The following is a 26,861-nucleotide window of genomic DNA, read 5'->3' on the forward strand; positions in this document are numbered from 1 at the left end:
GCCTTCTATACGATTCTGCAAATAAAGATGTCCATTTTGTGGGGTCCAAGATGGTCTTCCCATTTTTCATTCACTTCTTCCAGGTTGCGTTTTGTTGAAAATTCACACACCCTCGCTGAGACTGCAGTGAATTGGCATTTCTAATTGGATCTCACGCTTTTTGGGTGCGCACTTTCGTACACAGTCTGCAAGTTTCATGAAACAACCTTGCATTCGCAGACTCGCACATAATTGGGTCTAGCCCTTAGATGTAGTTCAGCTTTAGTGTGTGAGGTTATAGTGGGACATGAAGGCAAATTATGTTATGTTTTCAAACGCCCTTACACAAGTATGCCATTATGAATGACATTGGTTTAGGCTTTTTCACCTGTGGAGACAACAACAATATCTGCAAATTACCTTAATATGAGCTTGGTATATAAATTAAGTAATTAAGTGATAGATTTACAACTAAATCATGTTTTTCATAACTCTCTATACAGCCTTGTAATGATGTTTGAGACTTTTTTTCATTCAGCACGGATATAACCATTCAATTATAATATGTGCTGAATGTAAGTTTTTATTTTGTTTTCATTTTGTTGTAGATGACCCTTTTAAACAGTGAAGAAAGATCACATGCGGAAGAAGGCAGCAGGCATTTACGAAGGACGCGGCGGAACAAAGCCAGTGAAGGCTCTGAGAGTAAGTGTTGCTTTTACTCCAGGGCTTTCATAATCCCCAATTCCATAGATGGGGTGAACATGGCCTGATCTGCTTTAGCTTCATATCTTTAAGGAATAAAAAGAAAATGGAAAGGGATAGGAGTAATATAAGGATTTTCAAGCTTCAGGTAAGATTATATTATTTTCCACCTAGTCTTCTACATTGCAGGGTAGCAGTGGAGTGATTTGTAGCACATATTGGGGGCAATGTACTAAGCCTTGTAAAGTGATAAAGTGGAGAGCGTTAAACTGCCAACCAATCAGCATGATAACTGCTATGTTTGAAAAATGTCAGGAACTGATTGGCTGGTACTTTATCTCTCCACTTTATCACTTTCCACTATAATATTAATGATATCGTCTTTACATTGCAAATCTTTCTGCTTCAGCATTATGCCTGTGACCACTTTCAGACATAAGACCTCTGAAATACATGGGTACGATCCAGGTGTTTCTCAGTGTTTCATTCTGAGACTCCCATTCACACTACACCAAAAACCTGGAATTTCCCCTGTTGAAAGCGCCCACATTATCCCGGGTCTGCTCTAGAATTTGGTGTGGATATAAAGGGTGTGCATTCACAGTAATTACATAATATCCCTGTAGACACAGATGTAGCCATGCTTCTCTTTCTGCTATACGGCATGCTGCATGGGTGCTAGGCTGTAACTATTCACAACTGGCAATTGCTTCATAGATTCCTTTAGGTTTTAATGGAGCGTTCGCCGGCTGTGCGTAGTCGCAGCCTAGCATGCCATGCAGCAAGCCGTGTTGTAGGATTCTGCATCGCAGCAAAGATGAGCATGTCTATTTCTGTAAGTACTGGGGCTGGAGAGTGTCTGGAGAATTTACACAGACTGGCAGCTCCCACTATCAGGAGATGGACGTTGTGTATAAACATCACTACGATCAGGTCCTTACACATTCCCTGGTGCATATACGTTCTACTCGCTCACAGGCAACATTTAAAAACTGAAGCAAGTATGCAAGTGCCCCTATTTACCATATGGATACATACTTCAGAGACTACAACATTTAAAAGGGATATTCTAACTTAAGGATAGTGTCAGATTTTATAACAGCCATTTTCTAAAATGCAGCAGTGTAATGCCATGATACATACAAGGTGCGCTGCAGGTCATATGCAGGCAGTAAACAACCAATGAGAATGTTTTCTTAAAACTGGGTTCTAAAAAGCTGGGTTGGATGTGTTCACACTAAGGCCGACCTGGGTCGCACCCGGGAAAAACCCAGGTACAGAGCGGGTTCATGTTTCTGTTCACACATAGTAAAAACCCAAACCCGGGTTGATGTGTGTTCATGAGCAAAAACCAGGGTTTTTGATGTATGGCTTATACCCCTTTCACACGTGCAGCAACATGCGATTTTGCTTAGTGCAGTGGTTGTCAAATACAGTGCTGAAAGGTACCCCAACGGGTCCAGGTTTTAAGTATATCCATGGCTCAGCACAGATGGTTAAATCAAATTGACTGAGGTGCTTGTTAAGTCACCTATGGCCAAGCATGGATAAAGTTGAAACCTGGACCGTTGGGGTGCTTTGAGATCCTCCTGGCTTACTGTGAAAGCAACCAACCCGGGACTAAGTACCTGATCCCCGACCCCGCTTTTTAAATTATGTAGTTTTTATTGATTTTCATTGAAAAAAAAAAGAAAACACCCCAACATAAACATTAATATTGTGACAGACCTATTTAGCAAATATCACGTACAGTAGAACAATAATAGCTAGGTACATATATAGTAAGGATATGCAGCATAGTTATGAATAGTATAATAACGTGATCGCAGAATTATAGTAACTCGATCACCCGAAGGCGCCATTCGGGCTCTCCTAGTTTCCAAACAAAGAGGAGTTTAAGTGTAAATTAAACAAAATGAAAAACCATGCCATTAAAAAAAAAAAAAGAATAATAGAAACCAGATAACAAGTGTCTGGTCAAACATGAGATTAGAAAAAAGAAAAGTGACTGATTGCGCTATTTCTCCAGGTGCGTATATGAATAAAAACACGTGTTTTTCACTTCTCTGGTGTTTATTTTAGTACAAACGTTATATCTCATACAACAATATAATAAAAAATTAAGTATGCATACTCATTAGGGGCACATTCTAAAAAATTATTTTATAATAATAAAAATGATGATATTTCTCTGTTTTAGACATCCAGTGCTCAAATCTATCAGAGACAATTAATAGTTACACTCCTGGATTAAAATGCAACATAATTTATGTATCCACAACGTTTAAACTGTGATTTTCCAAGGTGAAAACTCAGTTCTCTGTTTAAAGACACAGTTTCCACAACATTGAATATTGCTTATCTTCGTTGTATTAGAACTCAGACTTTAGCATAGGACCACAGTTCTCATTCATATAATTGCAAAGTCCATAGACTGACAGTTTCTAAATAGAGCCGCTTACCACCGTGTCCGTGGATGCAGACGTGATGGGGAGATCCTCGCCGTGCACAGCGATGCTGGTTTGCTTTCCTTCTCCCCGTCCGTCCTCCGTGGTGGTAGCGGTGCTGGATGGTTTCTAACCCTCAACGTGAGTGGGGCCGCTTGTATGTGGACAATTTTCAGAATAGACTCTCCACCTTGCTAGCCGCGTCTCCTTTGATTGCAGTTCAGCTGGAGCGGCAGGTGTGTAGGAGGTCTCGTTGGTTGTCCTTAGCTCCCAATCCGGCAGGGTTGATCCCAAACAATGTCGCTGATCACTTGGCAGGGTGAAAGGCAATTCTCTGGATCAGGGTTGTTTTTTCTGGTTTCAAACATGAGATTAACCAAAATAAAATAAAATAAACTACCCAAAGCAAACCTCCCCATAACCCCCCACCCTGTATAATCTAACCCCAATCCAGGCATACTTGGATCCCATAAACTGTACCCAAAGCAACCCTCCCCATAACCCCCCACCCTGTATAACCTACCGCCAACCTAGGTATACTTGGATCCCTAAAAAAGTTACCCCTTCCACCACTATCTACACTATCTATCTAAACACCTCCGCCCCTCCTCCCTCAATGAAGGATATTAAATGAAACAACTGACAGGGGAAAAATACTAATGGCTCCAACTAGGATAGGTTCACCTCTCTCATAATAAAGGTCATAAAGTTCCTCCCCACATAGTACTTGACATCAATCTTACATACAAACAGCCTATTGGTGTGTACACACGGTGAGATTTTTTCTTACGATTTTGACTATATAGTCAAAATCGTAAGAAAAGTTAGTGCAGATCGCAAGGTGAAAGTCACCTTGTGATCCCAATTCGATGTCGATGCGCGGTCCCGCGCGGTCGGCATCGCAAGAATAGATAGACTGTGCAGGCAAGTCAATTTTGACTATCTCTGTAGAAGATATAGTCAAAATTGACACTTAGCCAAAATCGCACATTAATAAGAATTATAAGAAATCGGATATGTAGACCCTTCAAATAAATGTAAATACAGGTTGAGTATCCCATATCCAAATATTCCGAAATACGGAATATTCCGAAATACGGACTTTTTTGAGTGAGAGTGAGATAGTGAAACTTTTGTTTTTTGATGGCTCAATGTACACAAACTTTGTTTAATACACAGTTATTAAAAATATTGTATTAAATGACCTTCAGGCTGTGTGTATAAGGTGTATATGAAACATAAATGAATTGTGTGAATGCAGACACACTTTGTTTAATGCACAAAGTTATAAAAAATATTGGCTAAAATTACCTTCAGGCTGTGTGTATAAGGTGTATATAAAACATAAATGCATTCTGTGCTTAGACTTGGGTCCCATCTCCATAATATCTCATTATGGTATGCAATTATTCCAAAATACGGAAAAATCCGATATCCAAAATACCTTTGGTCCCAAGCATTTTGGATAAGGGATACTCAACCTGTAGTACTATATTAAAAACAAACAAAAAAAAAAAACAGAAAATATATATATATATATATATATATATATATATACATATATACCACAGCAATCAGGAAAAAAGGGGGTATCCAGAGAAGGATTAGGCATCTCCAAAACTAAGGTGGTGTATCAATAGTCATTAGTCTGACCAAAGTTCAGCCCCCCGACAGAGCAAAAAAATAAAACAAGGTCCATCCCAGGATGATCGTGAATAAACAATAAAGCATTCGGCAAACATAAATGGTAAGTCCCGGGGTTGTAAGATCTTTAACAGAGACATAGAAGGAACCAATGAGGGAACATTGGCATCAGAACAACATCCAGGTTTGATTAACCAAGAAATCTCTGATTTGGGCGGAACCACCAGAAGACTCAAGTCCATAGTATAATCAGCCTCAGGGGCTATAGGAATGGTAGTAATATAGTTTAGAGTCGGATCCTCAGCATTTCCTCCGATACATTGCTCCGGTAGACAAGAAGAGGGGGTAACCAAATATGTGCCAGTAAATTTGTTAAGGAGCCGTTGAGTATGTGAAGCCGACCAGTCTCCGTAATGGTGAAGCGCAGCAAAATGGTGGTGGCTAGCACACCACCAAATTCAGGCGTGACAGGAACTATGGGTGAGACCGGGATGCCGCGTAGAAACATTAGGGATAAAGTACAGAACTTTTCAAAGCATCTCCACTGAAAAGCCTGTGCAGGCTGTTACCAAGATGGCCGTCGGAAAGTAATAAGGGAACAAGTCACCCGGCGTTTTCTGCTATCCCCCGGGGCTGTGAGGACGTTATTGCGGGAAAATGATGGCCAGGTAAAGCAGGATATGGTTATGGCTCACCTCCGGATGTGGCTCCCAAGCAGTCCACAGCCTCAAAGCATAAGTGTAAGCAGTCTAGGGTCTGGAGCTCGGCTGTCAGGTGCTGTGAGAAATGTAGTCCGCGGCTTGGTAGGTGGTGTAGGCTGCAGCCTGCAGAAAGGTATTTCTCCCACCCCCGGCTTCACAGCACCAACAAACGTGATCCGAAGAGTGCCTGCAGGATAGATAAACACCGTCTGATGTGGTATAGGTCGCGTGTGGGGTATAATACCTCATATTATACAGGATATTGCAGGAGCTCAGGATATGTGTGTCTTGCTGGTTTCCTGGCTAGAACACCCCCCCCCCCCCCCTTCCCTCCCCGACCCTGCTTTTTACCAGGACTGGGTCAGACCTGGGAATTTGCCGGCTCTCAGACTGCAAATTCCTCCCTCTATGTCTGAAAGCGGCATCAAAGGGGTATTAGTTGTTGAGTTGATGATTTGATGAGTTTATCTCATTCACAGCAAAAATCAGGCCTATTGTCAGGGATCAATCAACCCTCCTAAATACTGTACACTGTTCTTCTTTTGTTTGATACATGTGTCTGTACAATGTGTACATGGCTCGCCAGTGTATTTTGTTATGTGGTGTCGTGCCGACTGCCTCGCTTGCTGTGATTGGTCGCTTTACAAAATGAAAACATAAATATTTAAATGAGGCACTAGCTCTTGAAAATGCTCCAGCTGACGAATCTTTACTGAAATATTCAGAATCCGTTCACATCATCTTATTGCCATAGTTACACTACTCAATACATTAAAAAAAATGATTTCAATCTGGCATTGAATATGTGTTTTCACCTAATTTAGGGATGCCAAATTCAGTGGAAAAATCTATTTTTCTCCGGCAGGGTCCACAGGTTATCCACTGGATAACAATGGGATATGGTGAATCGACAGCGGATTTGTACCAGTTGGTCAAAGCTTTTCCAGCCTCCCAGCATGCAATGGGCCCGTCCATATATTCCTGCCTCCTTGCTCAGGCAAATCAGTTTTTTGTTTGGTGCGGCAGGAGTCGGACCATGGTCAGAGGGTTCCTGGTTCTTAGCAGCCCTAAGCTTTCTTATTTTTATAGTCTTACTATTTTTTGAGTGATCTTTCTAAACAGCGTCTTATATGACCCTTAGAAAGAGTTGCTCCAACAACTCTCCACCGGGTCTCGACAACGCTTACCCACGAGTACAGTGCTGTTTCGGCGGGCGTCTGTGTCGGATATACTAGCAGGTACAGCAGACGTTACCCGGCTGTGGCCGGAGCACGGGGAGAATGTAAGGCATCAATTCTGCTTAGAAGGGGAATACGGACACAGCCGCACTGTTTTGGGAATGAGACCACCAAACAGTCGCTGACGCGGCTGCCACCTTGGGTGCACCAGCGCTAAGCCTTAGGGATCAGAGGCTACAGGATTAGTATGAGGCCGCAATCCCTAGGGTTGATGTCAGCAGTGGGGAGTCAGACGCTCTCCTGGTCGCCCCTCCCCCCCGGTTCATGACCAGTTTCCTCCGAGTCTCTCACCATAAACTGTTTCTAGTTTCCATCTCAGACGCTGTATACGTAGGGGACCCAGTCGCAGCATAGGCGGCTGTGTGACTGGTGCGTCCATGTTCACTGAGCGTCTGTGTTCACTATAGGTTCATGGAGCAGCAGTGTACACTAGTAGCGTCTGGATCCACTCAGCGTTCGCTAACATATTGATCGGTCCTGGAAGCGAGGTGAGTCTCCCTGTATCCGACTCTACTGAGTACGGGTTATACAGCACTAAGGGGTAAATTTACTGTGATGGGAGTTCTATTTAAGATGGAATGTTGTCCATAGCGACCAATCAGAGTCTACTTCTTATTTATTTAGCACCTTCTAGAAGATAATACCTGGAATCTGATTTGTTGATATAAGCAACATCACATCTTAAATAGAACTCCCATCATAGTAAATTTACCCCTAAGTCTCTACCTTTTGAGTATGAATAGTTAGATAAGTGCCTATTGCATATGAGTCTGTATGCATTTACTGCTGTTCCTTTCGCATTTGCGTCTGAATACGTTAGATCTGTTTAAAACATGATTCAGTAATATGTTCTCCTACATACTTAAAATGTAGCTGTAGTTGATGATGTGCTCATATTGCTTAATATACTAATGTATAACATGTGACTGACTGCTAGTGTGATTGCTGACTTTACTATATTTCTGTCAGTTTGTTTATTCCAATCCTCAATGCCGCTGCATAGGTAGGGTCGGATTGTATATCACTTTAAAAAAATGTAAGTGATTACAGTCACAAATTGTGAAGTACACTGTGGAAGCGTTGATTATCATTTCTAAGTGCGGCAAAGGTGAGGAAGGTACACTCACAGCAATACCAACACTCATATCATGTTTGTCTTGCAAAAATGTGTTATCCTCTCAGGATCTGGTTCAGGATGGTTTGTGTGCAAATTGTTTTAGCTTTCATCAGGGGTTAATGAAAAATACAAGGCAGATTCAGGTACAGATGGATCCACCTTGGGCTATGTTTGCACAGACTGTATCCAGTATAGCTGAACGGATAATTCCTCCAACTCCTGCACCAGTGATAGGTTACACTATTAACCCTTATATCCAGCTCCCCACCTCCAACAACAGCTTCTCAAAAGAAACAAGCTGATAAACTGGTGGTAAGTAAATTTTCACCTTCACAAGGCTACACATGGTTCAGATGAGGATTCATTGGAAGATGAAAGCTCTATTAATTCTACTTCGGTATACGAAGAGAAGGCGGAAGGTCTCAGCTCAGTGGATATAGGTGAGTTAATTAAAGCAATGAAAACCATTCTATCCTTAGAGGATTCCGCAGAGCCTGTGTTAAAAACCAAGGCACCTGTGTTTAAACGTCCCAAAACAGTTAAAACTGAGTTTCCAGGGTAACATCAGCTGCCGGAAATTTTGGAAGAGGTTTGGGCTACGCCCAATAAGACGTTTAGAATTCCTAAGAAATGGAATTCCAATTATCCTCTTCCAGCTGGGGATTGTTTAAAAAGGGATTTGGCTCCTAAAATAGATATGCATGTAATTCGATTAGTGCGAAAATCTACATTACCGTTGCCTTCAACATCATTAAATGATGTCACGGATAGGAGAGTGGATGATTTTCTAAAAACCATTTTTTCCCTGTCTGGGGCAGTCATAAAGTCAGCCATGGCTTCAGCTTGGATGGCAAAGGCAGTGGCTACCTGGGCTGATGCATTGGAGGGGGATTTTTCTATAGCTTCTAGAGAGCAAAAATCCCATATAGCTCATATAAAACAGACTGCAATGTTACTGGGAGATGCATCAGCTTCAACAATAGCTGCTCACATAGCAGTTTGGCTATGTACGTGGAAAGCAGATTCAGAATCTAAGAAGGTTTTGGAATTGTTAACTTTTCCTGGAGATATTCTTTTTGGTAAAGAATTGACAGATATTCTGGAGTCAGAAGCAGACTCCAAGAAGGTCAAGTTTCTTTCCACATACAATTCAAACCTAAAGTTCTGGCTTTTTGGCCCTTTCGGTCACAAGGAAAAGCTAAAATAAAAAAAAAAGGTGATGGCAAGCAGGCCCAATACACAAGTCTGGCAAGACTAAAAAGCATTCGGCTACCAGACGATCGGTTGGGAAGACATAATAAACCATCAGCCTGATGGTGCCTGCCTCCACCTGGAGGACCCCCAGGGGGTGGGGGGTTGACTTCTACAGTTTGTACAGATCTGGCAACAGTCTACAACAGATGCCAGGATGCAGGAAACGGTATCTCTAGGTTATGCTATTGCCTTCAAGAAGTACCCTCTAAGGTTTTTTTGTACCAGACCGTCTCGGGTAGAGATGAAGGCCAGGGCTTTGTTAGAGGCAGTTCAGAAATTGCTTCACTCAGGATTAGTCATTCCAGTTCCTCCTTCACAACGGGGACAGGGTTTTTACTCCAACCTGTTTTTAGTTCAGAAGCCAAATGGGTATTTTCGGCCCATTCTCAATCTCAAAGTTCTGAACAAATACATTTGGGTACATCGGTTTCACATGGAGACGTTACGTTCCATCATTTTGGCCATGGAACCAGGGGATTATATGGTATCCCTGGATATACAGGATGCTTACCTACATGTTCCTATAGCATTGTCCCATCAGTGCTATCTCAGGTTCGCTATCCTCCAACAGCATTTTCAGTTCCAGGCCCTACCTTTTGGGTTAGCCACAGCTCCCAGAGTATTTACCAAGATTATGGTGGTAATGGCAGCTTATCTCCGCCAGCAGGGGATAATAATTTTTCCATACCTCGACGCTCTTTTAATCCTGGCACAGACGCAGGAGTTGCTCTTATGTCATCTGCGACAGACAATAACGTGTCTGCAGAACCACGGGTGGCTCATAAACTGGGCAAAATCGTCTCTGGTTCAGTCACAACGGATGATTAACTTGGGGGCTATACTGGATTCAGGTCTTCAGAGAGTAAGTTTACCTCTGAACAAGATATCCAAGGTCCAGTCAAGGATTCAGGACTTGTTACACAGTCGAAAGGTATCCATTCACGCAGCAATGCGGGTGATGGGTTTGATGGTATCAACGTTCGACATGGTGGAGTATGCATAATTTCACTCAAGGCCTCTGCAGTGTCTGATTCTTGCCAAAAGGAAATGGGTTGCATCAGACGATAAAAACACAGACCATGGGGTAAATTTACTAAGATGGGAGTTCTATTTAAGATGGGATGTTGCCCATGGCAACCAATCAGATTCTACTTCTCATTTATCTAGCACCTTCTAGAAGATAAAACCTGGAATCTGATTGGTTGCTATTGGCAACATCCCATCTTAAATAGAACTCCCATCTTAGTAAATTTACCCCCATGGCCCTCATTCCCAGTTGATAGCACCAAGCAACTTTTTGCTGCTGGTGCGATCAACTAATCTTCGCCTATGGAGAATTGTATTTTAGCATAGCAGGGCTGCGAACGCTTGTGCAGCCCTGCTATGCTAAAAAAGTTTCACACAAAACAAGACCAGGGTCAGACCTACTTACCCTGTGCGACGGATCCAGCGATGATGGTCACGGCTTTGACGTCAGACATCTGCCCTCTGTTCGCCTGGACACGCCTGCATTTTTCTTACCACTTCCCGAAAATGGCTTCAAAAGGTCAGTTGACACCCTGGAACGCCTTCCTGCTGTCAGTCTTCTTGCGGTCGCTGCTGTGACCGCTTTCTTTGTTGTCAGCGCCATTGCCGTCGCAATGCGCACTCCTCGCATGTGCATTCCAGACCCAAATCGCACCGCTGCAAAGAAGTGCAGCGTGCGATCGGGCCAGAATGACGGCCCATGTCTCTTACGATAGAAGTAAGAAGGTCATTAGCCTGGTGGCTACAGACATCCCATCTGGACAAGGGGAGACCCTTTTTGATATCAGATTGGGAAATTCTGACGACAGATGTCTTCAGGGCTGGGAGCAGTGTCAGGAAGGTTGTGTTTTCAGGGGCAATGTACCAGGGAAAGAATTTTACCTGCCAATAAACATAATGGAACTTTGGGCCATATACATGGCACTGATCTAGGCAAAGGACATTCTTCGGGGAAAACCAGTCCAGATCCGCTCGGATAATGCGACAGATATAGCGTACCTCAACCATCAGGAAGTAACTTGCAGCTGAAAAGTGATCAAGGAGGTAAGTCACATACTAAAGTGGGCAGAACTTCATCATCCAGCCTTGTCCGCAGTGTTCGTTCCGGGAGTCCTAAACTGGGAAGCAGACTTTCTCAGTCGACACGCCATTCAGGCAAGCCGATGGTCTCTACACCCGGAGGTCTTCCAGACTCTAGTAGACAAGTGGGGGTTGTCAGAGATAGACCTCATGGCGTCCTGTCTGAACAACAAGGTTCTCGCATATGGGGCAAGAACAAAGGATCTCAGAGCGATCTTTGTGGATGCCCTGTCGGTGAGATGGGACTTTCATCTGGCTTATGTGTTTCCTCCAATCACCCTATTACCCAGGGTGGTGAGAAAGATAAAGCACCCTGGCCTATCCTTTCTCACCCTGGCCAGCCCTTTCTCACCCTGGCCAGCCCTTTCTCACCCTGGCCAGCCCTCTCTCACCCTGGCCAGCCCTCTCTCACCCTGGCCAGCCCTCTCTCACCCTGGCCAGCCCTCTCTCACCCTGACCAGCACTCTCTCACCCTGGCCAGTAAACCCGTATTTGGTCCAAATCTTTATGGGGAGTAATACATGCTCCCTTTGCGTATGTGCATTTATCATAAGAGAAGGTAACCCTGCCCTTTTGCTTTCACATCTGCAGTTATATTGTCTTCCTTGTACATCACTTATGACAATAAAAATATCAACGTGGTTCGCTGAGTCTCCTGGTCATTGTTGATTTGGTAAATGTTGAGAAGCATATTTATCTATAATAGACAACCACCAGCAATAGCTATCACCGCATACGGCACATGTTTGAATTGGCTTATGCATGTTCAGAGTCTGTGTGCACTGGCCTGTTGAGGAGTAAGTATATGCTTACCGCTGCCAGTCAGTGTAGCTGGATACTAAATCTACATGATCACCCGTGCTTAACCACTTGCCTAGCTTAAAAGGATGGGATACGACCACAGACAGGAGTGCATTATCTGACTAGGTCGTATCCCATATGTCCATGAAGCCCAGCTGCTTCCTCTGTCTGTTGTGGAGGAAATCCGATTTCCTGCAACTGCTGCGGCCCCCTGGGAGTGATGTTACAGTCTGTGACTGCCGACATCACTCCCAATATCACGCCCCAGAATGCTGTGCAAACGGCAACCCAGGGCATGCGTGTCCGTACCATACAGTAAGTTCGAGGAGGGGAACACAGTTTCCCATGGAGACGAATATGCTGATCTCTGTGTGTGGGCAGCATGGGGACAGATGATCAGTTCCTCCTAACCCACGCTCTGCTGCAGTATCATCTGTGAGGTGAGGGGATATAACTGGGGAGTATAAATAGTGAAATTGGCGCCAAGGGGTTGTTTCAACACCCAATCATTAAACCATCCCTAACATGGGTTCACCCACCAACAAGTAGAGTATTTAAAAATATGTTCCTTTAAAAAATGTATTATAAAATATATAATGTCCGTGATCATACAGAAGTAACAGTAACTTCCTCCCACAGTTGACATAATTCGATGGTCACATTGAGAACAATATGTAAGAAAATCCATTAAAAGGCTCCTCATTCTCCATCTTGTAGATTGGAGGTCGCATCAATTAAGTAGATTAAGATTAAGGGTTATCTATTTCGTGGGATTTAGAGGGGGGGGATGGGGGACAGCCCAACCTTCTATAGGGTTAATGGTCCCGTTCCCAGCTGACAGGACATAGCTCCTGAGGGACCTATTCGCAAGCCCCACCATGGCGAGCGTACAGTCCCGCAGCACGCCGCCACCCCTAACAGAGCCAGATGTAAGAAGAGTGGTGAGTAGATGGCCGGCGTCCTGGTTAGCGGGTTGCCAGCTGTAATGGTGGCATCAGGGTATGGAGCGCAGCACTGACAGGCAGGCTGCATCTCTAAGGCTCAGTACAGCATGCTTTTTGTATGTGTTCCGCTGTGAGGGGCGAGCTGAGCTGTTTAATTTACCCTACACTGGCACAGTGAAAAACACCTTAGCCAGTGTTCACTATGAGCGGATCCAGCAGCTCACCAGTGCCGGTTTCCCTCTGCAGCTTACACTGACAGGAATCACAGGGAAGCACAGCTCCTCCACAAAGAGCCAAAACACAACAACACTTATCTGCTAAAACAGCGCCTATGGGATATAGCAAATAAACATTTTAAATTCCTAGTGAGGAACAACTCCTGAAATACTGCGCGTGCCGGGAACACTATGTGGAGTGAGCAGAGAGACGACAGAACAAGAGAAACGGCTGCGCTGTATGTCAGGAGATGATAAATGGAGAGAGAGCCGACATGAAAAGTATATGATATTTAATAAAATTAAAAAAGCAATAAACAAACATATATGAGCCAATTAAATTAGAATGAGCACACTTTATTAATCTCAGGATATAGAATATCTCCTAGAATGTTAATTGCAAAGGAGGACAAAGTAATGGTAAATGTCCGTTTTCCACAAACTGTCAGCCGTAGTCCTGCAGTGCCCACATCAAAGGTGATACCTTTGAAAAAGTCACATGGTATGTGACGAAACGCGTCAGGACCCCGCCTTCCTACACACCTTGCTCAGGTATTATACCAGGTGTTGCTTGCACTGACTAGATTGGATCTTTATCTGGCTGCAAAACCTACTGAGAGCGACCGCTGGACGTCACGCCTCTACAGTCAGTTGTTCCATCTAGTGATTTATATTCCTCCCCGCTGCCGTGTGGATGTGGGCACTGCAGGACTGACAGCCGGGGACGCCCGGCTCTCGACCAGCCCACCGGAGAGGTAACGCCATCTGCACATCACACCTGACCACTACAAGCACTTTGATATTTGGAACTGTCTGTGCTGTAGTGCATCTGCTCCTAACCCAAGCTACGGCTGACAGTTTGTGGAAAACGGACATTTACCATTACTTTGTCCTCCTTTGCAATTAACATATTCTAGGAGATATTCTATATCCTGAGATTAATAAGGTGTGCTCATTCTAATTTGATTGGCTCATATATGTTTGTTTATTGCTTTTTTAATTTTATTAAATATCACATACTTTTCATGTCGGCTCTCTCTCCATTTATCATCTCCTCCACAAAGACTCCACGTCTCCTCAGCGGTACCAGGGGGTCTTAGTAAGGGGGGAAAACATTGTAGAATACTAAGCCCTATTAAGGCGCTTAGTTTGGCGACCCAGCTGAGTTTTACTATAGCTGGAAGGGTGCGGTGTGGCTGGCTCCATCTTCTGTGTCTCCCTGCGGGCTCTGTGTGGGTTAAACTGTGTTTTCACCTTTCTGTGTGTGGGTGTGCGTGTCCTTCACATTACCATGTCTTGGGACTGTGTTTCTTGCACAGCAGAGTGTCTGTCCTCCCCGGGAGTATCCCTACCATGTACCCAGAATAGTACACATTCTCAGGCTAGTGGGTCAGAACCCACATGGTTAGATTCCATTAAAGGAATGATCTCAAATATTTCTAATAAATTATCACATACTCCTACAGCATATTCAGGACTCTGCTAACTTTATGGTGAAGGCATAAAGGAAATTGGTTTACTCAACACACGCACCATTGCCATGGCAGTGTCAGCACGCAGGGGCCTGTGGCTACGCCAGTGGACTGCGTATTCCAGGAAAGGCGTGGAAAGCCTACCATTCACAAGTGAGACCCTTTTTGGAGAGAAATGGATACGTGGATATCCAAGGCTACGTCAGGTACGTCTACGATCCTTCCTTCCGCAGCACCCCAGCTAGGAAAACCTACTCTGCTCCAACTCTGCAGTCCTTTCGGACTGCGAAATTTAAAACTAAATCCAAAGGTTCTTCTACAGCCTTCAAAGGCAATAGAGGTAAACCCAGAAAACAAGCAGCTGCAGGTTCTCAGGAACAAACTTCCGATTCTGCTTCCTCAAAGCCTTCAGCATGACGGTGGACCCCACAGCCTGGAAGACAGGCAGGTGGGAGCCCGATTTACGTTATTTCAGTCACATTTGGGCAACATCATGCCAGGATCCCTGGGTCAAAGACCTTATCACCCAGGGTTACAGACTGGAGTTTCAGGAACACCCACCTCGCAGATTCTTCAAATCAGGCTTACCAGATTTTCGAAAAGCAAGTATGACTTTACAGACAGCAATTCCGAAACTGGTACAGACTCAGGTCATTGTCCCAGTTCCACTTCAACTACAAAACAAGGGTTACTACTCCAACCTGTTTGTGGTACCAAAACCAGACAGTTCGGTAAGGTCCATTTTAAACCTGAAGTCACTGAAGCCGTACTTACGGGTGTTCAAGTTCAAGATGGAGATGCTGAGAGCGGTGATCTCGGGTCTGGAGGAGAGGGAATTCCTGGTGTCTCTGGACATCAAGGATGTGTATCGTCATATTCCGATTTGGCCGGCTTATCTAAGGTTTGCACTACAGGACTGTCACTACCAGTTCCAGGCCCTGCCATTTGGCCTCTCCATGGCACCGAGGGTGTTCACCAAGGTAATGGCAGAGATTATGTTTCTCCTCCACAAGCAAGGAGTGAACATAATACTGTACCTGGACAAACTGCTGATAAAAGCACCATCCAGGGAGAGGTTGTTAGACAACACTGTCCTCTCAACCTGACTCCTCCAGGATCACGAATGGATTCTGAACCTACCAAAATCTCATACTGGATACGGAGGAACAGAAGGTATTCCTTCCATTGGAAAAGGCATTGGTAATCCAGTCGATGGTGCGGTATGTTCTAAAGCCAACCAGATATCGGTGCATCTATGCATTCGCCTTCTGGGGAAGATGGTAGCCTCTTATGAGGCACTGCAGTATGGAAGGATTCACTCAAGGCCCTTCCAGCTGGATCTGTTGAACAAATGGTCCGGATCGCATCTTCACATGCACCAGAGGATACGTCTATCGCCGAATGCCAGGATTTCTCTTCTGTGGTGGTTTCCGACTTCTCTCCTGACCGAGAATCGAAGGTTCAGGATTCAAAATTGGATTCTGCTAACCACAGACGCAAGCCTCAGAGGTTGGGGAGCAGTCACCCAAGGGGAACAGTTCCAAGGAAAATGTCAAGTCAGGAAACCATTCTTCCGATCAACATTCTGGAGCTGAGGGCCATATACAATGCCCTTCCACAGGCATCACATCTTCAAGATCACGCCATTCAAGTTCAGTCGGACAATGTGACGGCCGTAACGTACATAAACCGACAGGGCGGAACGAAGAGCAGAGCAGCAATGTCAGAGGTAACAAGGATCCTCCTCTGGGCAGAAAGACACGCGGTGGCGATGTCGGCAATTTTCATTCCGGGAGTAGACAACTGAGAAGCAGACTTCCTCAGCAGACAACACCTCCACCCAGGAGGGTGGGGCCATCCACCCAGAGGTGTTCGTGTGCTTGACACGTCAGTGGGGCATTCCACAAATAGACATGATGGCCTCTCGTCTAAACAAGAAGCTCCAGCGGTATTGTTCCAGGTCGAGGGACCCACAAGCAGTGGCGGTGGACGCTCTGGCGACCCCATGGGTCAACCAGATGGTATATGTGTTTCCGCCACTTCCATTGATCCCGAAGATTCTCAAAAGAATGAAAAGGGAAAAGGTTCAAGCAATTCTCATTGCTCTGAACTGGCCAAGAAGGGCTTGGTACGCAGATCTACTGCATATGCTCCTGGAGGATCCGTGGCCTCTACCTCTTCGAGAGGATCTCCTGCAACAGGGGCCGTTACGTCTATCAAGACTTACCATGGCTACATTTGATGGCATGGAAGTTGAGCATCAAATTCTAGCCCAGAAAGGAATCCCAGATAAGGTTATTTCGACTTTGATCCAAGCCAGAAAAGGGGTAACGTCTAAGCATTACCACCGTATTTGGAAAAAATACATCTCTTGGTGTGGGAACAGGAATTTTCCTGCTGTGGAATTTCAAGTGGGACGTTTTCTGCTTTTTCTGCAGTCAGGTGTGGATGTGGGCCTGCACCTGGGCTCCATAAAAGTCCAGATTCTGGCCTTATCCATTTTATTCTTGAAACAATTGGCTTCCCTCCCTGAGATTCAGACTTTCTTGAAGGGTGTTCTGCCCATCCAACCGCCCTTTGTGCCTCCTACGGCACCTTGGGATCTCAACATGTTGTTGCAGTTCCTCCAATTGGAATGGTTTGAGCCCTTACAGGAGGTGGACGTAACGTTTCTTACGTGGAAGACCGTTACACTGTTGGCCCTGCCCTCAGCCAGGCGGGTGTCGGAACTGGGGGCATCGTCTCACAAGAGCCCTTACTTGATATCTCGTGAGGATAGAGCTGAATTCAGAACTCGTCAGCAATTTCTTCTAAAGGTGGTGTCTGCATTTCATATCAACCAACCTATTGTGGATCCGGTGGTTACCGACACCTCCTTTACCTCAAAGTCCCTAGATGTTGTGAGGGCTTTGCAGATGTACGTAAAGCGAACAGCTCGTCACAGAAAATCAGACTTGTTGTTTGTTATGTTCCCAATAAAATTGGGTGTCTTGCTTCAAAGCAGACAATTGCACGCTGGGTCAGGCTTGCTATCCAGCATGCTTATTCCACGGCAGGTTTGCCATGTCCAAAATCTGTACAGGCCCACTCTACTAGGTCAGTGGGTTTTTCCTGGGGCGTCTCGGCTTTGCAGCTCTGCCGAGCAGCTACTTGGTCGGGTTCGAACACGTTTGCTAAGTTCTACAAGTTCGATACTCTGGCCACTTGGGACCTTCAATTTGGTCAATCAGTTCCGCAGGAACTTCCGCACTCTCCCACCCAGTTTGGGAGCTTTGGTACATCCCCATGGTACTAATGTGGACCCCAGTAACCTCTAGGATGCAAGAGAAAATAGGATTCTAATTACCTACCGGTAAATCCTTTTCTTGTAGTCCGTTGTTTCAGCTGTTGCTGTTCCTGTTTAAGTTTGATTAGCATGGCTTTCCTCTTGGTTTGTGTGTGCTGGTTCGAATCTCACCACTGGCCCTTCAATCCGTCTCTCAAGGTGTGTCCGTCTCCTCGGGCGCAGTTTCTAGACTGAGTCTGGTAGGAGGGGCATTGAGGGAGGAGCCAGCCCACACTATTAATTTATTAAAGTGCAATGGCTCCTAGTGGACCCGTCTATATCTCATGGTACTAATATGGATGCCAGTATCCTCCACGGACTACGAGAAAAGGATTTACTTGTAGGTAATGAAAATCCTTTTTTTTTAAAGTACTTTATAAACTTTATTAAAAACCCCAAAATTTCTGCACGGTGTTGGTGAAAAAATTGTGAGTTAATTGGTTAATAAATAGACCCCTTACAGCTTCAACCCACAGACAGATTTTTATTTCATCTGAACGAAAATACAGAGTAATGAAATATTTAAATTATACTAAACTGCCTATAGGTTTATTTAACTAAATCATCTTTAACTAGAATGTCTAGGAATTGATCATAGAATGCATTTTCCAACTGTTATCCGGTCACATGCTACCATTATATAATGATAGTTACTCCCTTGTAGTCCTTTGCTTTTTTTTTTACTTTAGTAAAAGCTTAATTGTTAAATGAAACCTTCACAAAAGTCTATTAAAGACCTTTATTACACCTACCATAACGTTTCCATAGTCTGCTTGTACTAAGAGAATGGTTTGCTGAATTCTCTCCAACTGGAAATTACAGTTCAGTGTGTTCGGTTTCCATGACAGCGATTTGCCCTAAAAGTATTAGTCTACAGTGGAATCTATAAACAAAATAGTTTTCCAATGTATCTTTTTTTTTTTGTACTGTTCAGAATTAGAATTGATCTTGTTCGTGCTTCGTTAAAATTGAAAAGGTGTGTTTGATGAGGAAAAAATTGGCATTACTTCTGACAATGCTGCTTCCACTTATACTTGTAGATTCAAAGCATATTGTATTTGTTCCTTCCAGAGGAGGGAACATAGAGTATTTATTACAGACAATCTGGTAAAAAGGTTTTCATGGTTTTTTTTTTTTTCTTTTGTCTGCAGTAAGAATTAATTTTCAATATGAAAATATTTTCTGTTTCAGTGAATTCCAAATAGGAGATTTGGAAACCCATAAGTCAGTTTCTGTTGCTACAAACCATGTTATTACCAATATCAAGAAGTATGAGAACATGCTGCATGAGATCTGCTAAATCATAATTAAATATTTTCTAAAGCTAACACGAGATGTTTTTCCAGAATTATGTGTGTTGACATAAGTATACTTATAAGCACAAGTCCCAGTTAAACTTGGCAACCCGCATTGCATGTGCAAAGAAGCATGCAAAATCATGTTTAACATTTATAGTATTTTGTTTCAGTTTGATATATTTTCCAAGTGGTGAGCGAAGTCTGATTGTAAACAGATATGTTTTACTTGTCACTAATGGTGCAGTATACTTGTAACTGTTCTAGAAAGCTGCTCATGCTTTTATTTACCGTAGTCATTCATGAAAAAAAATTGTTTTTTAGAAGTTGTTCATGTAGAAGAGAATAAATCATGAACAGAGATTAGCTGGCTAATGGGCCTAATTCAGACTTGATCGCTGCTGTGCGTTTTCACGCAGCAGCCGATCAGGTCTGAACTGCGCATGCCAGACAGCCGACGGCCATCTCAGCCCTCCGATCGCCTCTGCCTGATTGACAAGCAAAGGTGGTCGCTGGGCGGGAGGGGGCGGGCTGGAGGTTTTAGGGGTGCGGTCCGTGCAACGCAGACGTGCCCGGACCATGCGGTGGGTGGGCCACGGCGGCTGCATGACGTCACACGCGACCCGAACAGCGATGAGTAGCTCCCTGCCAGCACACAGGAGCTGTGCTGGTAGGGAGACACTCGTCAAGTACAAAAGCAGCGATGCTTTTGTACTTGTGCAACGGGGCAGGGCCTGACATGCGGGGCAGAGTAGCCCTGTGCTGGGCATCACCTCGCATGTCTGAGTAACTGATCGTAGCGCACGGCTACGATCAAGTCTGAATTAGGCCCAATAAGTACATACTTGTTCTACAGGGTTGGATTCGATCTGCCGGTGGTCAAAATACTGAATGTGGTATCCTGATGTTCAGAATCCTGAGTATACTTACCTCTCCACAATGCTTCCTTAACCCTCCCTTCCTGCAGCTTAAAACTCCCCACCCCACACCCTATCCCTAAACATAACCCCCCCTCCCCACAGCCTAACCCCCCTCCTCGCAGCCTAAACCTATCACCCCTCTCCCCCCCACCCTGGCCGTACGCAGGGCGTATTTGTGACGTCAAAACAGGAACTAAATAGTCTGAAGTGATCGCAAGGTAGGAGTAGGTCTGCAGCTACTCAGAAACTGCTTGAAAAAATTTAGTCGCCGTTCTGCAATCCTTTCGTTCACATTTCTGCTAAGCTAAGATACACTCTCAGAGGGAGGCGGCTTAGCGTTTGCACTGCTGCTAAAAGCAGCTAGCGAGCGATCAACTCGGAATGAGGGCCACTGTCTTGCCGCTGAAAGAGCTGGTCAAAGAGAGTTGTTCACAATACATACTAACTTTCTGTGTTAGAGGGTTTCATTCCACATCTGATCAGAGCCTGCAAGCGTAGGTCTGAATTTTTCACTGCATGAAAGGAGGATGCCGAAGGCCTGTATGGGTGCTCATCGTATTGGCCTCACCTGCCTCCCATTCCCACTTTGGAGAAGTAGGGCATAGGTGCCTTGCCCTTATTAACAATTTATGGAACTCTGTAAGTAAATTGTTCATTTCATACCTTTTAAGTTGCTTCCATTTTTACAGCACTTGTCACAGAAACTGAATGACTGCCTAATAGTTGGTGTGAGGCACCTCATACTGTATGTAGTGATGGCATACTATTAAGCTCATTAACACATTATTTACAATTATCTGAAGAATTGAGAACTACCAGTTCTTGATTTGTCTGTGTCTACAGTCTCATCCAGTATCTATTCAATGTTTCGTTCACATTGCAACAAGTGGGATTTAGTCATGAAACAGCACCATGCACTGTTACTACAGATGGCAGATTATATATTTTTTTTATCTTTGTTCTCAGGTTAATGTTTGTACAGTATTGGTCTGTAAGACTATATGTTTATGTAGGTATCTTCTTTTATATATTTCATATATTTCATAGTATCCACAGTTGTAGGTTTACAATTTAGATAAGTGTTAATTTGAGCTTTGCATATCTCTCTTTTGGAGTTCATTTTTCCCAATGTTTCTCCTTACCAACTTGGTTCTGGCCCCCTACTTGCAGCTATTGACATCTAAACTTTTATGTATTATACACAACTCATATATATTTTTCACAGACTGCACGCTTAGTGTAATGTTTTGTTTGCCACCACCGACACCTGGAACTGCCTACTGATGTATATGTGTGGTCACTCTGCTATAGCACATTCTGGGTGGTGACTGCTAATTCTCCATTGGCCACTTACTAGTCTGCTATAGTAGTGCAGAAGGCAAGTTCAGAGACACTGAACTTAAACTCAGGAAAGCCAGAAAACAGATAAGCGTTTGGCAATTATTGGACAGTCTCAGGGTACAAGCAGATGCAGTTTATACAGTCAAATTTGCTGTGGTGCGCTCCCTGGGTTACTAGGGCAATATTCATATAGGGCAGAAACGCGTTGGTGACTGGTTGGAGGTACCTACGGCATCCAGAGGAAATTCGCTGACTGTTGCTGTAAACCCCGGGGAGCAATATTTAAGGCGTTTTTTTGGGTGGACATTTGATACACCCCAACAACTCTGTACTTCACTATATACTGCTGTTCTCTTCCTACCTTTGGGGATTTAACTCTGAATGGAGAGGTGAATTGGTGAAGAATCCTTGAGGAAAACTACCAGAGAGCAGTGGAAGTAATACCACAGGCGTATTTGGGTGGGCACTATTGACACCCCAAAAAATCTGGTACGTGGGTCCGCCCATTCATTGGGACTCCATACGTTTGAATAATCCCATTCATATTAATATAACTGAATCTGACTATACTTCACTATATCGCTCTCTTTTCTATTTTTTGGGTAAAATCGTGTGAATTGGAGTGGGGAATCGTTGTCGAACTAAGAATATACTCACCAGAGCCTAACACGTCTGAAGATTGAATATTGCCCTAGTAACCCAGGGAGCGCACCACAGCAAATTTGACTGTATAAACTGTGACTTTTTGGGATTTAGTTGACCATCCCGGCTGGTGGACTGCAGCACCTTTGAACTTAAGCGCCATCTTTACATTTTTTTGTCTACAAGCAGATGCAGGCATATTTGAATCTAGTAGATTATTCAAATTATTCCCAGTTGTAGATACTGAAAACATGCAGGAGACCAGATTGATCTCATAACACCACACAACAAGATGATCAAGAGCATATACCCAAACTTTGTAAAGTAAGAGCACACAATACAGCAGTTGGTTAGCCAGCCCCTGTTCATTTAAATCATTCCATTTTGGATGTGTGCACTTCACACCTGCATCCATTTGCAAGGGTTTTACACTTGGATACATTGTATTCAGGCACAAGGGGGGGAGGGGTGTATTTCTCCTTCCACGTACTTGAGCTGCCAGGGTGAAGACGTGTAATTGCTTGATACTCCTTGGTGTGTGGAAGTCTAGGTTAGTGGAATCTTATCTCTAGATCTCCCACCTATAATTCTTCCAGGATATCTCTTGAGGGATATCTCTCTTGGCCAACTCCTCTGGCAAAACATGGGCATCAGAGGCCGAGTGATCAGATTTTGGGACAACAGTCTCTTGGCTGCCACTCCTAGAACCTTCAGGGCCATAGTATGGCAATCGGGAAGCTTGGGCTTCCAGCTTGCTCTGCAACTCCTGAAGTTAAACTTGGGATGTACCATTACCAAACCATTCCGCAACTACTGAGTGCAGGTACCTGCTGAAGGGGTCTGTACTAGCCACCACTTCATCCAGTGGTGAGAGAGCAGCCCACATTGGATTGATAGGATGGGTACCACCAGCACACTGATTCCTTAAGGTCACAAACTGAATCAACCAACAGAGGGATCCGGATTTGCATAATTGTACTTTAAATATAAACATTTATGCTTTTTATATTTAGGCCATAATGCTTTTAAAATATTTCTATGTCATGTCCGATATGTATCATCAAGCTTTGTACCTTGGGGCACTGCTGACCTTGGAATTAATGCTCCCAGTAGCAGTGCTGTACAGCATTTAAATACTGGTTCCAGCACATCACGTTGGGACTTAATACATGCAAATACTCTGTTGCCACCCAGATACATCCATGATAATGCTGATTTTTCAACAGGAATGAAAAGCTATACCTTATACACACTTTAAATACACTTTACCATGGAGCCGCTGCGGCCGCTAAACTTAATACACACTCTACGCACCTTTTACGCTGTTAGCATACAGAGTCCCGTACCGTGTACGGACTTTGCATACAAACGCCGCGCTGACGGTACAAAGTACACACAGCGCGTACACACCCAATGAATACACTTTAAACCTTATACAGCAATGCAATGCGATACTAATACACTTTAAACCTTAGCAGGGAAAGGAAGACACGACACCAGTCTGTAGTTAAATTACTGGGTTCCGACACCACAGCGTATTATTGCTGAAAGGGGGTTACAATACAAACAATACAACAGAATAATGGCTACAATCAATGGTACATACGTGAGTGGATTCGCCGCGTTACCCAGATCTGGTCCTCGGTCATATGATAGATAACTTTGTGAGTCTTGTGTCAGGCCAGGCCTGCAGCAGGCTCTCTTTATACAATTCTTCCAAAACTTAACACAATGGATACTGTAATCTTTGTCCATTGGACACAGGGATGGTCATTTACAGTACAGGAGAGGTCATAGGTCGGTTTGAATAGGTGGGCGATGTCTGTTCCAACTGCTCTTGTGGGTGGTCTCCTCTGGATTCCCGCCGCATACATAATGTACAGTAAATACAGTTTATATCTATATTCTGCTTCTGCACATAACTATCCGCAGGAACATGCAATCTTCCTCAAACCAACACCAGAATATTACTCTTAAAATACCCTACAGCTGGATACCAAACACCACCTTATAACCTTGTTCTGTCCCCTCCTATCCTGTAAAGGTGAATCCCTTTGTTCTGAAACCATTTAAAGTGCTGTAACTTGCTGCTGTGATGCAGGGAGGCTATGTGTAAAATGTGCACTATTTGGATTAAATATGTAATGTGTTTTGATGGCTTTTCCATGCGTTTACAAACTCTACCGTAAATACTCATACCACGCGCTAATACGCTGGTCCTCGGGTGCGACCATACGCAAATTGCGAATATGCGCACGCACGGCAGAGCAAGTACGAGCACAGAGGCCATCTGTGTGTAGTTTGTACGTAATGTATGTACTGCAATATTTTTCGACTTTGACAGTCCACCCTTTGGCAGTCACCAATAACTGCCACTATCTAATCACTAAACAGAAAAATATATATACAATATCTACAGAAGCTTTGATGATCGGGGAGAGTTGTAGGTGGGAAATGTATGACCTAGTGGGATAGTAAAAAGCATGTATGTATGAATCCATGTCTGAGGGGCATGTATCATCGTGCCGTATATGTTCTAAATAAGCTTCGAGGTACTGCGAAGTATACATTAAATCCTTCTTATCCCGTATTAAGGGTCTGTAAATGGGCCAACAAACACTACCAAGCTCTTTTGGGCTTCTTGTTCCAACAAATGGGGTGCACATTTAGTTGATGATACATGAAGGGGGAAACATATGTGAGTGCTAGTATATGTGGATATCACCTGTCGACTATGTGTGCCATTAACTGAAGGTTGCAGAGATGAAGATAAGACACATATATAAAAATACATTTACATAAACATTTTGGATAATGCTGATGTCTTTTTCCGGATGGATGTATCTGGGCAGAGGGTGAGACAAAAGAAAAACAGGTGAACGAAACAGGCCATGAAATTCATTTGCAATCCTTATCATATCACTGTCTCTATGGATGGGTCGTAAATTAAATCTGCTGCTGTAACAGTACCCTTGCTCCTTAGACTCATCAATTTTGTGCCGTGCTTGCGCCGTGTCAGAATTCGAACACACCTAAATATCAAACCAATAATTATGACGACTCCCAGGCTACAAAGGAGAAACTTCCCTACACTCATGATGACATTTTGAGCCCAGTCTCCTAAACCTGAGAACCAATTGCGTGGGTTCAACCATGAGACCCAGCCGGTCAGTTCATTACTCACAGTCGCTAAGGTAAGGTTGTGCTTCCTCCTGAACTCCCACTTCAACTGCAAGATATCGTCCATCTTTTAATCGATGATCTCCGTGGGGTCGTCAGTGCTGTTCGTGGTATATGTACAGCACTTCACACCATATTGAGTTGCCAGAGTAACACAGTACCCACTTGTCACGGCTGTGACATAATTAAGGACCATCCTGTGCTTGATCAGTTCCTGCTTGTAGGCTTGTAACTCCCTTCCCGTATACCTGAAGGTGTCGTCATACATCTCAGTGATATTATCTATCAAGTTTGCTAGCGCATGGATATACCTATAATTTATAGTTCCTCTGGCTGTACGGGTGATGTCTAATGCGAGAAGGAACTGAATCCCTGTGGATTCGTGGATCAAATCAGAGGCTGCGTGCTCTGTCCTATCTATGAGGTGTCTCTTGATGATGTGTTCATAGTGAGTATGAGTATAAGGAGCCTGAGCACTGCGGTGAACATCTTTCATCTCATCATGGGTTTTGGTCATGACCTCTGGCAGTACTCTCCCAAGATAACACAATCCCCCTGAGATCGGGTCAAGCCACTTGTACGCCTTCCTCCCACATATGAAATAGGCATCATCTGGGAGAACATAGGGGACAAAGTATGACATCACCATATTACAAACTTTCCAAGTAAAGAAACCAATCCCTAGTTCTCCCATCTGCTCAGTACAAGTATCGGGCTGGATGATATGGGCACAATACCCTGGCGATACTTTTCCAACCCACATGGTCTTGCTTCCACGAGTATACCTATACCGATAATACCTCCCACTTTTGGCTATTTGGCGTACAAGTTAAGAGTCTATGGGTATCCTATCAGCTCTGTGTGAAAAGGTCATTGTCTGGTTATTCCACCTCGCTACCCAATTTCCTGGTTTTCGGTAATTGGAAATATTAAAGCACAGTAAGGACCTGTCTACATGATACTGGTGGAGCTTCAAACTAGGGGGCCTAGAAATATTTAATTTCTTGTCCACCGGTCTCCCACCCCGTAATTCGAGTACCTCATCTATTGCTAAAGGGTATGGTACCAATCCTGACTTGCTCTGACCTTGAGGTACTTGTGAGCACACCCAGCATTCTGTCTGGTTTAAGACCTTACCCACTAGTGAGTAGTAATCACTCAACGGATGATGGTCCATGTCGATATTAAGGTTGGACTGACATCTCTGAATGCACCCATCCTCAACTATATTTTCACAGTTCCTGCAGATACAATTTTCCTCAGACAATAACCCCTCACAGTGCCTCCGAGCTCCTTGACTACCAGAGCGCTTACTGATGCTAGCCTTTACTTGAGCGATGTGCCGCTCCTGAGATCCTACAAATTCATACTCGTCATCAGAAACCATTCCAGATCTCTACTCGACCTCTCTGGGGCCCTCACCAAAACAAACTGTCCTGATTAAAACCAGATTTACTAACAGAACCCGAAACGCAGTCTCTTGTGATCGATCCATTTCGTTTGGGGAAAGGAGGAAAATAAGAGAAAAGAAAGGA

At 44.0% G+C, this 26,861-nt stretch overlaps 1 protein-coding gene across 5 annotated transcripts in view; it reads left to right on the forward strand.

Annotated features, from left to right (window-relative positions):
* EDA (ectodysplasin A) overlaps positions 1-26,861 on the forward strand; it is a 629,423-nt gene that overhangs the window by 180,638 nt on the left and 421,924 nt on the right. For all 5 annotated transcript variants that reach the window (XM_063937093.1, XM_063937094.1, XM_063937090.1 and 2 more), the window contains exon 2: positions 588-684. In XM_063937093.1, the coding sequence (XP_063793163.1) occupies positions 588-684 (97 nt within the window). The remainder of the gene's footprint in view (positions 1-587; positions 685-26,861) is intronic.

Source organism: Pseudophryne corroboree, chromosome 8 (assembly GCF_028390025.1).
Source record: "Pseudophryne corroboree isolate aPseCor3 chromosome 8, aPseCor3.hap2, whole genome shotgun sequence".
Lineage (NCBI taxonomy): Eukaryota > Metazoa > Chordata > Amphibia > Anura > Myobatrachidae > Pseudophryne > Pseudophryne corroboree.